The 17,996-nt window shown below is 39.2% G+C and overlaps 1 protein-coding gene across 2 annotated transcripts in view; it reads left to right on the top strand.

Annotated features, from left to right (window-relative positions):
- The window catches only part of LOC306886252 (rho guanine nucleotide exchange factor 10-like), a 45,421-nt gene that overhangs the window by 6,802 nt on the left and 20,623 nt on the right, over positions 1–17,996 (top strand). For both annotated transcript variants that reach the window (XM_079443205.1, XM_079443206.1), the window contains exons 3-18: positions 3,985–4,359; positions 5,783–6,088; positions 8,149–8,185; positions 8,425–8,513; positions 8,731–8,787; positions 9,179–9,366; positions 10,190–10,306; positions 10,941–11,052; positions 11,146–11,255; positions 11,931–12,008; positions 12,151–12,330; positions 12,697–12,813; positions 12,997–13,089; positions 13,360–13,530; positions 16,300–16,445; positions 16,606–16,796. In XM_079443205.1, the coding sequence (XP_079299331.1) occupies positions 3,985–4,359; positions 5,783–6,088; positions 8,149–8,185; positions 8,425–8,513; positions 8,731–8,787; positions 9,179–9,366; positions 10,190–10,306; positions 10,941–11,052; positions 11,146–11,255; positions 11,931–12,008; positions 12,151–12,330; positions 12,697–12,813; positions 12,997–13,089; positions 13,360–13,530; positions 16,300–16,445; positions 16,606–16,796 (2,367 nt within the window). The remainder of the gene's footprint in view (positions 1–3,984; positions 4,360–5,782; positions 6,089–8,148; positions 8,186–8,424; positions 8,514–8,730; positions 8,788–9,178; positions 9,367–10,189; positions 10,307–10,940; positions 11,053–11,145; positions 11,256–11,930; positions 12,009–12,150; positions 12,331–12,696; positions 12,814–12,996; positions 13,090–13,359; positions 13,531–16,299; positions 16,446–16,605; positions 16,797–17,996) is intronic.

Below are 17,996 nucleotides of genomic sequence, written 5' to 3'. Positions count from 1 at the left end.
TGGAGGAACGCCAGAACGAATGCAGGGGAGGTGAAAAAAGCAGCCCGAAAACAGAGGCTCTGTCTTGATGCAGAGAGAATGACAGATGATTAGTTTACCTGATTAAAGTAGTGCTATAATTTAAGGGGATAGTTCACCCAAAAATGAAAATTCTGCTGACATTTACTCCCTCATGTCATTTCAGACCAGTTTGTACATACCTCTTGTACCACAACTTGTACGCTAGATGGTTAATTTTTACTGTGCCATAATCTATACAATTTAATTCAGTTAATTTATATTGAATTAAATAATAATCAATTAATGAATGAAAATTATCTAATGAATGAATTAAATAGTTATTAGATCTTTAAACCACTATTCAGTATAGCAGTTTAAAAACATAATTTCCATTAAAGGCTAATTTTTAGTCAGCAAATTGGTATTCATTTTATGATTCTACACTGCCTATAGCTCTGAGATCTTTGCTGAAAACAGCTAATCAAGGAATCAAAGGATCAGCATTGTAAGGAATGGGACCCATTTGAGTTGATCAGCTGGTGTTAAAGTTTAAACTAAAACTGCACACTTTCCACGTTATTTTAAAGCTCTTACTGCAGAAATATTCACCGTCAGTTATCTTTGCAAAGATATGGAAACTCCCTCGTGCTTTATCTCCCTCTTATTCCATTTATTAGCAATGAGAGCTGATAAAGCCACTCTCTCTGTTCATGCCTCAGTGAATAGTGTTTTTTCCCATCACACAGTTAAACAGTAAAAGCTCATCTGAAGCCCCTCCACCATTCCTGAACTCTTAACCTTTTACATTTCCTCTCAAGGATTTAGGCTTGTGACCAAGTGGAGTTCTGCCCTGTACTCCTAAACCAGGTGCTCGGTGTCGCACTGTAATGAGTGATACTTGAGGGTCAGAGGTCATAGTTTGACCTCAGGATCCGTTTAAGCTTTGCTGCTGTTTTTACATGGAGTCAGATTATCCTTTTTTTATTTTTTGTTTTAGGATATTGTGTAGAATCTAACCATATATTCAAACACTTTATATAAATTTGTATATATACAGTGTTCCCTCCACTAATATTGGCACCCTGCATCATTGATCTTTTTGATCTTTCATTAAAAAAAATCACAAATATTCTAACCTTTCATTGAAGTAAAACTATTGAAAGTTGGGAGAAAATCTTATGATGAAATAAAGTTTTCTCCAATGCATGTTTTAAGTCAATCCAATGCATGCCACTATTATTGGCACCCCTAGAGATTCTTATAAGTAAAATATCTCTGAATAAATATCAAACAGCCCCTACATCACCACATGTTGTTCGGGAGGGTTTCAAGAAAAAGTCTCCTCGCTCATCCTAAAACAAACTCCAGCATATTCAGCTGTCAGACACAAATGGAACTTCAAATGGCACTGGCTTCTATGGTCAGATGAAACTAAAAAAAGAGCTTTTTGGCAGCAAACCCAGTAACCCACCTGATGGGTTTAGTACAAACAGGGATAAAAAGCACCCCATGCCATAAATATACTGCTGGATCTTTAATGTTGTGCGCCTGTTTTTCTGCTGGAGGTCCTGGATTTCTTGTTCAGATGCATGGCATCATGGATTCTATCAAATCTTATAATGGGCCGTGGTTATATCTTTCATCAGGACAATAATCCAAAACAAACATCAAAATCAAAACAAAAATGGGTCACTGAACACAAAATGAAGCTTCTGCCATGGCAATCCCAGTTCCCTGACCTGAACCCTATAGAAAATTAGTGGGGTGAACAAAAGAGAAGCAACACCAACATGAAGCTGTGAATCTGAAGGATCTGGAAAGATTCTGTATGAAGGAATGGTCTCTGATCTCTTGTCAGGTGTTCTCCAAACTCTTCAGGCAATATAGGAGAAAACTCAGAGCTGTTGTCTTCTCGTTGCAATAACTGGGTGCCAATAATTGTGGCCAACATGAATTAAAGAAAAACAATTATTTCACAATGAGATTCCCCCCACTTTCAATTGTTTTACTTCAATGATAGGTTAGAATTGTTTGAATTTTTTTAACAATGCAGACTTATTTTCCCAGCCGCCTTTGCTCCTATTTTCCAAGGTTGCCAATATTAGGGGAGGGCACTGTATATATAATATGAATTTTCTTCAGAAATCATTGTAATATGTATCTGTATATAAATGTATGTGTGTATGTATGTATGCTAGTATGCATGTACTGTATGTATGTATGTATGTATGTTTATACATTAATTTCTTCCCCCCCAAAAAAATCCCAGCTGTGGGTATTTTACATGTAAGCACTTTGTAACTGCCAGGTTTGTCCTATGATGTTAAAAAAAATGTTCCTCAAAATCTGTGGCAACAAACCAAGACGTGTGCACCTGTCTTTAAGTGGCTTATAATGAGAACTGCTTTACTTATGGAAGTCAGCAGAGGAAATTGGTCTGTCAAGGTTATTTTTGGACTGTGCGGTCTGAAGTAGAAGCACAGCGTGTTTTCACTATGTTTGGAATCTCTGCTATTCCAGTGAGCAACCTCGTACCAGCGCGCCATGGTGGATTTATCAACTTTAAGAGAGAACTGTTTCCATCAGCGGAAACATGGTTTCCTAGGCAGAGGTCCAGAGTCTTTCAGTTTTACCACTCCTCTCATTATCCCTGTGAGGTGACAAACAAACATTATTTTAGACTCCATGTAATGAATTTGAGTGGTTTTAGAGATGTTACTGTCTGCATATGCAGTCTTGTTTTGTAAATAAATTGTCTGTAAAACTCTGTAACAGGCTTAATTACTGTAGTCTAGTATAATGGCCACTCTGTGCACTTCAGCCCCGCGAGGGAGGCTGAGATTGGACAGGGGGATCCAGACCTGAATGGAGGAAAAGGACTCTCACATTACTCGCATTTCTAAAGAGTGAGTCACTGGGTCAAGAGAATCCATGAACTGCCAAGTGTTTGCTTCATAATGGCCTCACACCGTCAAGGGCTCCCTCCCTGTCTCTTCTCTTATTCCAGACTGTAAGGTTGCCATTTGGTTTTTCAGTTTTTTGCTGATGTAGGATCATTAAAGACAGATTCAGACTCAGACAAAGCTTTCCTTAAAGGGACAGTTCACCCAAAAATGAAAATTGTAATTTACTCACCTTCATGCTGTTCTAAACCTGTATGACTGTTTCATCTTACACAAAAATGCTAATTTAGAAGAATTAGTCGTTTTCCACTTTTGTTTTGTTTTTTGCATTAAAAACAGTGAAGTTTTCAGTGAAGTTTTGAAAGAGAACAAAAGCTCCATGACAGTATCATAGTACTAGTTCATGCAACAATCAAATCAGTTGCTATGTGATTAACAGACCACAATGTAAGTCATTCCACAAAAGAAGCTAAATCATACAGGTCTGAAATGACATAAGGGTTAGTAAATGATGACAGAATTTTCATTTTTGGGTAAACTGTCCCTTTAAATGTAGTGTAGCCTGTTTTGCGATGGCAGCCTGTAATGTACAAACCAAACCACATGAGTGAGAAATCTTTGATCAATGTATTTTGAATTTTAGTTCTTTTTCTCTGTCTTTTGTTCTCTGGTCCCAGTAGACATGCTTCCTCTTTAGTACTTTAGCCCTGTGGAAAATAAGCAGTGTGCAGTTTTGACCCTGTTTCCTTTCAGCATGTGTGCTTCCTGTACCCCAGTTTTGGTGTTTGGTTTTGTTTCACTGTTCCCTTACAACTTTGTGCTATGTGTAACTCTTGGAGGCATTTTGAGAAAAGGGTTCTTGTACATAACCTAAAATTAGAATTTGCTCTTAAAAATCTGAACATATGTCTTTGTGAACACTGGGTGGGCAGAGAGGAAGGCGGGAACAAACCTCAACCACAACATACTCCATTCACAGACTATCTAATTTTTCAAATTTATAGTTTATACCATACTCTACATTAGTAAAAACAATGCAATGGAAACAGCAAAACACTTCTGTCTCTTTCTCTCTCTTTAGTGTTGGATGATGAAGCTGAAGGTGAGAAGTTTGAGTTTGACGACAGTGGTGATGAAGCCCCTGAGGCAGATCGGCCACCCCCTGAACCTGAGGGAATCTTCATGCCTCCACCCTGCTCATCAGTAGCCAGGGACGCACCCGTAAATGGAACAAGTCCAGACCCAGAGAACTTACTCACCGCAGAGGCTGATCTGCCCCCTCCACCTCAGCACTGCCCCACTAATAACAGCCCTTTGGCTCATCCACCCTTCCCACAGTTTGATCTACCCCCTCCTCCCATAGAGCTGTGTCAGAATGCAGCAGAACGCCAGGACAGAGACCCTCCTCCACCATCAGAGGGCACTACAGGAGCTGCTGTTGACAGCGAGCAGGACGGTAAGTTGTATGCACTGATATTAAGATTAATTATTTTATCTATGAAATTGATTTTAAAATGTATTTAATTCTGCTTTCTAATCACAAGATTATGATTATTTTATTCTATTGACAGCACTATAATTTTTTTTTTTTAAAGTCTTAATCACAGATATGCTTCAACTTAAAGGGATAGTTCACCCAAAAATGAAAATTCTGTCATTATTTACTCACCCTAATGTCATTCCAAACCCATAAGACCTGTAAATCACCCTTTTCCTGTGCACAGACCTCTAAACCTGTTTATTACCTGTTTATATAGCAACACAACTGACATGTACAAGGCCCAGCAAAGTAGTAAGGACATTGTTAAAATAGTCCATGTGGGGGACTTCCGGTTATGAGGTGTGCAGAGTAGTCACGTGCTTAGACTGCTACCGCAGTTTATCTTTAAGTTTCTTGTTAAACCTTTCTTTTTACATCTGTAGTGCCAACAAAGTTTCATAAACGGGCTGTAATTGTTTGGATCACCTCATCATGTCTAAAGCTAAAGGAAAACACGCAGAAAAGGAAAAGGAATGCTCGCCGATTTCCATGGCCGATATTAGTTCGCTGCTGGACGAACACAGAGCGGCCCTTTGCCGATTTCAAATTTTTATTAGAGTCCCTTGCTTCTACGCTGGATAGCGTTCAGTCAACTATTAACGATCACGGGCAACACATTGATTCTATCGAAGTTAAGCGGTTTAGACATTAATGGCTGTGTGTTGAGTTATTTTGAGGGAACAGCAAATTTACACTGTTATACAAGCTGTACACTCACTACTTTACATTGTAGCAAAGTGTCATTTCTTCAGTGCTGTCGCATGAAAAGATATAATAAAATGTTTACAAAAATGTGAGGGGAGTGCTCACTTCTGTGAGATACTGTACATATATATATATATATATATATATAAAAAAAATGAAGAGGTCTCTCACAGTGGACCATTATATTTGGGTGTCCTTGCCAACAAAATCGTTGAAAACCCCTGCTCTACAGTATTTCTTTGTGATGGTTTATGGTGACTACAATGAGTTATTAATCCCCACACTACAACGGATTTGTGTATAACTGACTGGAAATCAAATCTACAGCCATTTTGGTGGCAATCCACTGCTTCCAATTTTTTTTAATTCTTGCATGGTTTCTGAGGTTACATCTGTCTCTTTCTCTCCTTCAGTCTTTTCTCTTTCTCTCTAACTGTTAATGTAAGTGATCTTCAGTTATTTGTATCAGGAATCCCTCCCATATAAGATGATATGAATTAACAAAGATTATTCACTAGAATAGCTGCATAAACAGATTTCTATGTATTTTCTAATGGAAATACAATTTTCACTTTCCTACAAGACTTACAGTCTCAGACTTTCCTGATAAGTCACTCTACTTTCTGATCAATAGTGAACAGAGGTGCCGGTGTGGTTACCACCTCTGCGTCCAACTCCATGCTCAAAGTCAGCCCCTACTCTGTGATTGACATCGCCCCCATCCAGCAGCAGTTGCTGTCAGAGCCAAGCAGCCCTCCCTCCTCTCCCCCAGCCAATGAGAGTGAAAGAGACATTCAGGATGTACCTAGTAGCCCAGGTTTGCACTCTGGGTATTCAGTGCCAGTGCCCTGTGGTTATGCAACGCCCTCAAATGTGCCGGTGATCCCACCAACCTACACCACCCCAGTTATCATCCGACACTTCTCTATGGATGAAGATGGTAAAAGAGAGATTATTCCCATCTGTTTCCATTTAATGTATTCTCTCCATTGGGCTGGCTGGAATAGGGGTTCACCATCACCATACATATCCTCTCTCTTTTTACTTTCCTTGCTCTCACCTCATTTATCTCATGCGCTCTCTCTCTTCTTTTTCTGAAGTTTTGCCATGAAGAAGTTGGGGATAATTTTAGCTGTGGCTTTGGCTGTGATGAGGTTTCCTGTTTTCTCGAAAGTGTAACAGTAGCCTGAATGTTAACTAATTTTTACATGAGTATTCTCAAATGTATACACATTTTTACAGAACCATTTCTAACGTTTATCATAATTAGTAGCCGTTTTTTAAAAACCACTTTAAAACTGGCACGTCAGTATATATATATATATATATATATATATATATATATATATATATATATATATTATACATACACTCACCTAAAGGATTATTAGGTACACCTGTTCAATTTCTCATTAATGCAATTATCTAATCAACCAATCACATGGCAGTTGCTTCAATGCATTTAGGGGTGTGGTCCTGGTCAAGACAATCTCCTGAACTCCAAACTGAATGTCAGAATGGGAAAGTAAGGTGATTTAAGCAATTTTGAGCGTGGCATGGTTGTTTGTGCCAGACGGGCCGGTCTGAGTATTTCACAATCTGCTCAGTTACTGGGATTTTCACGCACAACCATTTCTAGGGTTTACAAAGAATGGTGTGAAAAGGGAAAAACATCCAGTATGCGGCAGTCCTGTGGGAGAAAATGCCTTGTTGATGCTAGAGGTCAGAGGAGAATGGGCCGACTGATTCAAGCTGATAGAAGAGCAACTTTGACTGAAATAACCACTCGTTACAACCGAGGAATGCATCAAAGCATTTGTGAAGCCACAACACGCACAACCTTGAGGCGGATGGGCTACAACAGCAGAAGACCCCACCGGGTACCACTCATCTCCACTACAAATAGGAAAAAGAGGCTACAATTTGCAAGAGCTCACCAAAATTGGACTGTTGAAGACTGGAAAAATGTTGCCTGGTCTGATGAGTCTCGATTTCTGTTGAGACATTCAGATGGTAGAGTCAGAATTTGGCGTAAACAGAATGAGAACATGGATCCATCATGCCTTGTTACCACTGTGCAGGCTGATGGTGGTGGTGTAATGGTGTGGGGGATGTTTTCTTGGCACACTTTAGGCCCCTTAGTGCCAATTGGGCATCGTTTAAATGCCACGGCCTACCTGAGCATTGTTTCTGACCATGTCCATCCCTTTATGGCCACCATGTACCCATCCTCTGATGGCTACTTCCAGCAGGATAATGCACCATGTCACAAAGCTCGAATCATTTCAAATTGGTTTCTTGAACATGACAATGAGTTCACTGTACTAAAATGGCCCCCACAGTCACCAGATCTCAACCCAATAGAGCATCTTTGGGATGTGGTGGAACGGGAGCTTCGTGCCCTGGATGTGCATCCCACAAATCTCCATTAACTGCAAGATGCTATCCTATCAATATGGGCCAACATTTCTAAAGAATGCTTTCAGCACCTTGTTGAATCAATGCCACGTACAATTAAGGCAGTTCTGAAGGCGAAAGGGGGTCAAACACAGTATTAGTATGGTGTTCCTAATAATCCTTTAGGTGAGTGTGTGTGCATATATATATATATATATATATATATATATATATATATGTATGTGTATAATATTATTTTTACATTTTATTACTAATTAATATATACTCCATTTATAATTATAATGTCAAGCATTTAAGATTAATCCTTTAGGTACAAATTTTTTACAGTTATGTGAAACATACATCCAGGCAATGTCATCTAGACTGGTAATGTAGCTATAGATGAGGTGCGTTGAAACTTGTAGCAGACACACTCAGCACATTATTGTCCCCTTGTGGTGTAATGGTGTTCAAGCTGTAAACCTGCACATTTTTTGGTTTTGACATGGTCTGAACTCACCGTTATGTGATTTTAAGAATTTGATTTGAATGTTTATTGGTGATATTCTGTTAATGCATCAAATGTTTTGCTATGTCCTGCAGTGACTGTGGTGGGAGGAGGAAATACTCCAGTGGACAGGTGAGTGAGACCACACAGATGTTCAGTACTGCTTTACTTCCTCTGAGCTGTTGGATGCATATTAATGCCCTTCTGCTGTGTGAAACTTTCTGTACTATGAAGTACTTTTAGGGGATTTTTCATGCTCATGTACAAAAAAGTTTGGTTCTCGTAATGATATATGAATACTGCAGTGCCAGCACAGATTAATATTTTTAAGGGAAGTGTTTATGAATATTAATTCCAAGTGGCATGTTCAGTGTTTTCAGTGAAGAGTGGCCAGTCATCAGAGAGGAAGATGCTCTTACTAAGTGGGTGTCAGACCCAGCAAACACGGCCTGGATGGAGAGTAAGTTCTCAGCATTTTGCTAGTATGTATGTATGAAGCCTTGTTTGCCTCGTTTGGCTGTGTTTCCTGTTTCTGAGGAGAATCTCAGACATTTCCTTCCTTCTCTCTGAAGAACTGCTTGGCCTCCTTCAGAGTACTGTACGCACTCTGAGACCCACTGCACTGCTTAGGTTTGGTTGGACATGAGAATTTGTTGGCATGTTTCTTTTTATTTTAGGTCCAGATGAAGTGATTTATGATGATGTACCAAGAGATAACTCTGGATCAACTACAGGTGTGTTCATCTAGTCTTTATTGTATGACGTATTTCTTCATGTTTATTTACCTACCAAAGTTCATGTTAGGATTGCACACCACATTGCATATTTTGTATCTGTTTTATCCTGCATATGGTTTTTAAAAACTACAGTCATTAATAATTACATTCAAATTCAGATTAGTTGATTGATCCAGAATTGTTTTAGAGAACTGATGCATCTATAAAGCAATTATTTTTCCACCCCTGTAGACTGGCTATGAAAATGTGAGAGATATGAAAACTGAGAGTAAAATGTGCCTGCTCAGCAATAAGACAGTGTCATGTGACTGACAGCTCTGCTATTACAGCTCATGAGGGATAGAATGGGGGCTGTTTTTGAATAATGTGAAAACTGTGTGCATGTCAGATCTAGATGAGATGATCTATGATGATGTTGAGTTCGGGGAAGAGGGTGGCAGCAGCTCTCTGGACAACGGCTGGAGCTCCAGTGAGTTTGAGAGCTACGAGGAAGCCAGTGACACAGAGAATAGACATGGAGAGAACGGCCTCCCAGATGCCTTTGTCAGGGGCTGTGCACCCAGCAAGAAAACACATGTATGTATTCATACTGCTACTGTTTCTCTCATTATTTCTCTCTTCTTTTTTCCTCTGCTGTTTCTTTGGCTTGAACAGCAGAGATGCAGTGTAATAGAAGTTTAGAGGTGTGTGTGTCAGTGTAATGAGATCTGATGCCTGGATCATAGGTTTTTCACATTTGCCCACACTAATATTTAAAAAAGGGAAAATCCGCTTAATGGTTTTGGTTTTGTTTGTGTGTGTAGGCACTGATTTAGTAGAAGAGGTTTATTTGAGTGAATACTGTGTGTGTGTTTATTTCAAAGTCTGGCCAAGGCATTTGTTTATTTCTGAACTGACAGAACAAATTTATAGTCATAATTTTGAAGAGAGGGATTTGTGGGAGTTTGTTTAAGAGTGTGTGTATGAGGTTTAAGATACGTTTGTGAGGAAGTGCTCAAAATGAAATGCGTTAAAGGAATTTTCCAAGTTTTTTTTAAGTAATATTTCTGAATCACATCTGTGGCATGCCATCAGCAATCATTTTGTCTCATGCCTCACTATGCTTGCACAATCTGTATGTAATGTTATATAAATAAGTTATCGTGTATTTAAGAATTATTTCAGAATTCATTTGATTCTTATTTTTGTAATGTTAGTTATTGGCCATAACAAAAAATTATTATAATTTATAAAATAATAAAAAATTATTTATAAATATTATGGATTTTTATTTTCAGTGAATGGTAAACAACAGCATGCCATATAAACATAAGGTATATTACTGGAGTGAGATTCTGAACAGGGAGTGAAGGATTGATGGCGGCTGTGTACAGTAACTCATTCTCTGCCCTCCGTTCAGCTGTCTGAAGATCTGGTGCGTTTGAAAGAGCACTATGAGAGAAAGATGCGAGATCTCATGGCAAACACAGTGGGGACAGTAGAGCTACAGCAGCTCAAACACAAACATGAGCAAAAGGTAAAAGAAGAATGTGTATGACAGCCTGACTGACAGCTCTCCATCTCTGGAGGAGCTCTTTCTTCTCTGTGCTAGTCGTCCTGGTGGTGGGCTTCCTCTGTTTAACCCCCAGACCTCCGTCATCCCCACTAAACATCTGTTTGTGTCTCCATAAATGTAGCTGTTGTCATCTGTGGAGAGTGAATGTTGTTCACAATTTTACCTCTCATTCATTCTCAGGCTCACGTCATTCTGTGTTTGAAAACATTGTTGGTATACAATTTTGCCCTTCAGTGACTGCCACAGCAGGACACAACATGTATTAAATATTGGTATAATAGGACTACTTTTGGAAAAATCTGTGGAGTTCTGCAGATTTTTAGTTGTGGAGCTGCAGTTGCTGTTTCTCTTATTTATCCATCAGTTCTCTTATCCCTCATTTTACTCATCTGGTGTCCGTGTCGATCGATCATTGTGTTTGGATGCATGTTTTGTTGAGATTTCTTTATAGAGTTTTGGTGTACGGTTACTTGATTTTCATATTGTTTTTTTAGGAACAGTTAGAATCTTATCTCAGTTTTAGTGAATTCCCCCTTGTTATTTTAAGTGATTGTAGTTCAGAACTCACTGCTGAATGATGTTGCATGTGCTACAGATGCAGCGGCTCGTAAAAGCAGCCAAAGATGGGACTAAAGATGGCCTGCAGAAAACCAAAGCCGCAGTGAGAAGGGGACGATCTTTCATACGCACCAGATCTCACGGTCATGGTAAGAGCACAGTAGTACATCCTCCAGATTAATTAATTTGCAAATGATTGTCTCCTTCTGTTTAATTCATTTGATTCATCATTATTTCCTTAGAGAAGAAACCCAGCTGCTTTGATGAAGAGTCAGATCTGTTCATCGAGGTGGAGTGTTTTAATGTAGATCCAGTGCTGGGACCTGCACCTGACGGGCTCTCGCAACACCAGGTACTGTCTTGCACAGCCTTATCTGCCTTTTCTGAGCCCTTTTTTTTTTTTTTTTTTTTTTTTTTTACTTTTAAACAACTTTTGACAAGGGTTTTTTGGATATACACTACTGTTCAAAAGTTTGGGGTCAGTATTTTTTGTATTAATATTTATTCAGCAAGCATGTATTATTTAAGTGACATTTAAGAATTTTGCATTATTAAAGATTTAAATTGCAATAAAGTTCTATTGAATAAAGTTATCTTATTTATCAGATAATCCTGAAAAAAATAAATCATGGTTTCCACAGAAATATTAAGCAGCACAACGGTTTTCAACATTAATAATAGGAAGACATTTTTTTTCTTAAAGAAGGAAGTAATGACTGGAGTAATAATGCTGAAAATTCAGCTTTGCCTTCAAGGAATAAATTACATTTTAAAATATATTAAAGTAGAAAAAAATATAGTTAAATTGTAATATTTAACAATGTTATTGTTTTTACTGTATTTTTGATCATATACACGCCTTGTTGAGCAAAAGAGGCTTCTTTCAAAAACAACAAAATCTTACTGATTCTAAACTTTTGAAGAGTAGTGAATGAAGTAATTTCTTTAAAATAAATATGTACATTTTCTGAGTGTGACTTAAGTGCCCCTGTATGTTGTTTTTGTGTGTGCATGAACATGTAAACAGGTGATGAGGAGATGCATTCTGGAGATGATTCTAGAGAGTGAGAAGAATTATCTGGAAGCTCTGAAGAGAATTTTAGAGGTTTTTGCTTTTATTTCTGTTCTGGTTTACATTGCAGTGTAAATTAGTTTTTTAAATGCATTATAATGTAAAATCTTTATTTTAGTTTCTGCACACATTATCCAATAATGTAAATTCTTTTTACGTGCTTTACACATAACAGCAATATGAGAAGCCGCTGGCTGAGATTGAGCCTCGGTTACTGAGTGACCGCAAGTGCAAGGTGATGTTTTATCGGATTCGAGAGATCCTGCAGTGCCACGCCCTATTCCAGATGGCACTGGCCAGCCGTATGTCCGACTGGGATGAGCTGGAAATGATCGGAGACGTGTTTGTAGCATCGGTGAGAGAACTGATTTTATGACCGAATTGATTTGTTGTGGGAGCAATGGTGTGTGAAAGTTTACAACACTGATAATCTCATAATTTATTTTATTTTTTATTACATTTGTCTTTTTCTATGTAAAAAGAACTGCATTTTTATTGCACCTCTATGCCCTGTCTAAACTCCTGAACTTTTAATCACACACCACACCCTTTATCTGAGTGTCTACATGTACAAACCTTCTCCTTCTCCACCGTGTTGTGAGGTGTGTGTGTGTGTCTGAAATTTATCTGCAACAGTAGAAAACCCTGTAGTTCATAAAAAAGCATCATGGTTTCCACTATCATATCAGTGCCGTCACCTCTCTTTCTGTCTCTTCTGCAGTTTTCCAAGTCCATGGTGTTGGACGCTTACAGTGAATATGTGAATAACTTTAGCTTGGTGATGGGAGTGGTGCGGAAGGCATGTGCCGCTAAACCCTGTTTCCTTGACTTCCTCAAGGTGAGACATACCAGAATATTCCTGTGGTGCAGTAACTGCATGTCAACCAGTTCTGCACTGTTCTGTTACGTAATTCACAAAAATAAGTGTCAAGGCTTTGGTGATCTAAATGCCAAACTTTTGAACTGTAGTGTATGTTTTTGTTCATAATTAATTCTTGAGCTTTGCTGATTCTGTGTTTAGCATCGTCAGGAGACCAGTAAAGACCATCTGACCCTCTATGGACTGATGATGAAGCCTATTCAGCGGTTCCCTCAGTTTATACTGCTGCTGCAAGTACGAATTATCTCTCACACACACAGACTTTCAGTTCTGTTAGTATTAAAAAACAAATGTGCTCCAGCATATTAAAATATTAAAAATATCTTGACATCTCCAGAAGAGGGCGCCTCTTTCTTTCTGCTCCGCATCACATTAACAGTCACGCTGATGTGGAGTCACTTTCATGTAGTTCTTGTACTCACATGAGTTTGCTTAAATTTGTATTTATTCAGTTTTTCTGTTGATGTACTTCTCACAGGCTAACATTCATTATCTTTTCTGTAGGATATGCTAAAAAACACGCCGGTGGGTCATCCCGACCGTCTTCCGCTTCAGATGGCTCTCACTGAACTGGAAACACTTGCTGAAAAATTAAATGAGAGGAAAAGAGAGGCAGATCAGCGCTGTGAGATCAGACACATCGCTAAGGCTATGAATGAACATTACCTCAGCAAGGTACTGCAGCCCCTCTGCTCCGAGACGTGGTGTGAGAACCTGTCTTCTGATTGATCATAGTAGTACACCTAAAAAAAAGTGTATGAATGTATATGTGTGTGGGTGTTTCATCTAATTCGTTATTTGACATTTGGTAGTTTCACATAGTGCGGTTAAAGCCAGAGTGTTTCTGATTTTAGTGAAGTCCTGCTGTCGCTGATAAGAAGTCAGTACTGAGCCAATCCTGTAAACAGAACCAGCTTGAATGCTCCACACCATCTGGGGCTCTGATATATTTTGCTAAACTTTGCACTCTGCGTCCTCTTGCTCTTTCATGTGGAATGATAGGTGTGTTTTTTATCTCTCTAAATTAAGTTTAGATTTTATGGTCTGCTTTAGCTAATAATAGAATATTATGAAATTAAATTAAATTAAATATACTTTATTGTCCCTGGTAGGGAAATTTGGAGTAGACTCAAAACCAACATTCCAACATCACCTGGTGCACCTAAAATTATATAAAAATACTATCATACGCTATAGACATACGCATCCATATACACCATGACAAATATCAGAAAGAAGAAGAATTTAAAAACTGCTCCACTCAATGCTACGGATTCAGCAGCCTGATAGAAACAGGCACAAACAAATTTAAAAAAATTTTAATCCGTTCAATTTAACGTGGGGTGCTCTTCCTTCTCCCAGAAGGTAACAGTTCATAGCTGGAATGTAAAACATGAGACGGATCACTTAAAATCCTTTTGGCCTCTTTCAATGTACATTGTTCAAAAAGAGACTGAATACTGGGATAGACTTTTTGTCCTGTCAGTTTCATAGCAGTTCGTACAATACCTTGTATCTTTGTTTTAGATTTTACATTAAGGTGCAATTTGTGCAATTTCCTGATTGTGAACAAATACAGGTGTATGATCTCCAATAACCTTAGGATCAAAAATGATCTCCTCAGTTTTCTTTGTGTTCACTTTTAGGAAATTGACGTCACTCCAATCAATAAATTACGTAATCTCTGAATAATAAATAGAAAAAGAGTCTTGCTTTCTCTGTAAACTTAGAATAGCTGTCATCAGAATACTTCAGAATGTAATTATGTGGGTGCCTGTTAGAGTATTCATTAGTGTACAGTGTGAAAAGAACTGGTGAGCTCCGGTGAGGAGAAACTCTGTTGACCACCCCCCACTGACCATCGACAGCTCGACTGTGGAGAGAGTCAGCAGCACTAAATTCCTGGGGGTGCACATCACAGAGGATCTCACCTGGACCACCAACACCATGTCACTCTCCAAAAAGGCACAACAGCGCCTACACTTTCTCCGCCGGCTGAAACGAGCAAGTCTCCCTCCACCCATCCTCACCACATTCAACGGGAACCATTGAGAGTGTGCTGACCAGCTGCATCACTGTCTGGTACGGGAACTGCAGTGCTGCTGACCGCAAGACCCTCCAGCGGACAGTGAACACAGCTGCAAAGATCATCGGTGCCCCTCTCCCCTCCATCCTGGACATTTTCCTTACACGATGCTCCAGCAAAACCAACAGCATCCTGAAGGACTCCACCCATCCCTCCCACAGTCTCTTCCAGCTCCTATCATCAGGAAGACGGTACCGGAGCATCAGAGCCCGCTCTGCCAGACTGCTCAACAGCTTTTTCCCCCAGGCTGTGAGAGCCCTGAACTCAAACCACCCCGCCCCCCTCTGAAACCCCATGCAAACCCATACCTCCTGAAACATGGACCACCCCCCACCCCAAACCTTACCACACCAAAGAAAAAACTGTATGGAACTTTTTTGTGCAATTTGAAGTGTGCTACGCACAGGTGAGTGGGCCTGTACAAACCACCTGTAGTAACACACTCTCCTCTTTGTGCACTGGACACTTTACACACACTGCTGTGTGTACACAATCCCACAAAAGACTCAGCAATATATGTATGTTTACATGATCATGTGCTACAAATCATCCTGCTCTGTTCCCCAACCAGCTGCTTGACTCAAAATGTTTCTCTTTGTACAGTATTTATGTGAAGCATTCATATAGTTTGTATTTTTTATCTTTTATTTTTTTAGTTTGTATAGGGTAAATATTTATATATAGTATACTTATAGTTAAATATGCCAGTAGGTTAGTTGTGTATAGGTTTATAGTGTTTTTTTACTTCATTGTTGTATTTATGTAGCACCGTGGTCCTGCGAGGCACGACATTTCGTTCCACTGTATGTCCCCACATGTAGCGGAATGACAATAAAGCTCAACTTGACTTGACTTGACTTGACTTGAGCTGACACAGCCCTGTGCCACACCAGTACTACAGTATTTCACTTGAGACAGACTATAGTTTACTTTGACTCTCTGAGTTCTATCTGTTAAAAAGGAATAATATAACTGTATGATTGCAGGATTCACACCTAACTGGTTTAATTTTTTCATTAAAACATGTGGTTGAGTAGTGTTAAAAGTTGAACTAAAATCAATAAAAAGCAGTCGAGCATACACATCTGAATCCTCCAGGTGATTTAGAACCAAATGCATCAAGGTATTGATAGCATCACCCATTCCTCTACCTTTCCTAATAAATAGAGGCTAATGTTTTTAGCATGTTTTACTTTCCATTTATTTCCTGAAATCAACCCTCAGACCGATTTGGGCAAAAGTGTGTGTGTGTCTAGGGTCAACTGAAGAATGACTGTGACAAAGTAGGACCCTTAAATTTTTAATTCCCAGCTCAGTCCTTTTATTGCTGTTTCTGCTTCTCTCTCTCTCTCTCTCAGCTGCTGAGCAGTGGCAGCCGTTATCTGATTCGTTCTGATGACGTTGTGGAAACCGTTTATAATGATCATGGGGAGATCATTAAGACAAAAGAACGACGAATCTTTCTTCTGAATGATGTACTCATGTGTGCCACCCCCAACTGGCGGTATGACACGCAGCCATTATCTGTAATATCTATCAGTCTGAACAGTTTAGCACAATATCACTACAGAAAACATTTTAATTTCTACATCTTTACAGTAAAACCTTCTTCCTCCACATAAATCCCTCTTCTGTCTGGTTAAACTAGCTTTTCTCTCCTTCAGCCCCTCTCAGGATGGTGTGAATGTGGGAGCTGGAGGTGAAGGTGTTCCCTCAGGACAGCGCTTTCTGCTCAAGTGGAGCGTTCCTTTGAGTTTGGTTGAGGTCGTAGAGTTTGGCTCCAGCGAGGAGATGGGCGACTCCCGATTTCCCCCCTCGCACTCAGGAGATAAAGTTGTCATTAATGCTAAACCTAGTAAGTTCCTGTTATACAGACAAAAATATGTATGCGAACACCTCTACCTTGTGCCAAATTGCAAAGTCTGACTGAATCTTGGTGCTAGAACTCATTTTCATGTATTACTGGAGGTCAAGGTCAAATGGTGGTTCAGGTTCTGGGTTGAAAACCCAAACTTTTCACATTCAAGCACTGGTTGGGCCATGAATTACAGAGATTACTTCCCTTGAGATTACTATTACTATCCTTGAATGAGGCTTTTCCAGAAGGAATATAGCTGTAGATATTGTTTTGGATAGAAATGTCAGCTTGATTTGAAAAATAATCAAACAACTTAACATAGCCAAGTGATTGTAGCAATTAGGAGAATGAATGCTTAGATATTCATTCTGCACCACCCTTAAGCAACAATGCACTTGTGCTATTTTTAAATGTGCAGAGACATTTAAAGGACTTATTCAGAAAGAAATATGGTCAGATCCAGATAAAGATGACAATATTCAATCTGCTTAAAGCACGGAAGTTAGATACACAACATCTCTCTTCATTATACCAAGCAAAGCAGGACGCTTTGAAGTGTTTGCTGAGTGCTGTGCTAGTCCACTAAAAGTCATCTGTTTTAGTGGTTTCCTCAGGGATTTTAGTCAGAGGGTTGTTTTAAAAATTGCTGCTGTCCTACCTCCCGTAAATATGGGTTTTATTGTAATGCTTGATGAATATTTATAATGTTGTGCTGACTTGCATGCATCTCTTGGATTCTGCAGTTATTGCAGCTGTCTGAGACTCCAGTGCAGAAAACACAGAATAATAATAAAACAGCCCTTCAGTGCTTGACCCCTAATGACGCAACATTTCTTTTCAAAATCATCTGCCGTTGAGGACGTCTTTTCTCCCCTTGGAGGCTGTCTGCTCTGTTTTTGTGGTTTGGAGAGAACAGGTCACACTGACTCACAATGCTTAACAAAAGAGGAAAGACTGTTTTTCCTGTTTCATTGCATGTGCTCTATTCAGAACAGCTGAGGTGACAAAAGAAGGGACTCCGGTGGGATTTTACAAGTTATTATGCAAAAACCCACACTGTAGAAGTACAGCACTGTAGGTCTCAACTGGATGCTTGTTTAAGCTTTTACAGTTTTAGACACAGATGAAACATGTTGGACTCTCTGTGCCTTTCTACTAATGCTTGAAGGTAGAAGAATCACTTTTCTGTGCATTTGA

This window comes from Barbus barbus (genome assembly GCF_936440315.1).
Source record: "Barbus barbus genome assembly, chromosome: 20".
Classification (NCBI taxonomy): Eukaryota; Metazoa; Chordata; class Actinopteri; order Cypriniformes; family Cyprinidae; genus Barbus; species Barbus barbus.
This window is presented reverse-complemented; position numbering and strand designations above follow the sequence as displayed.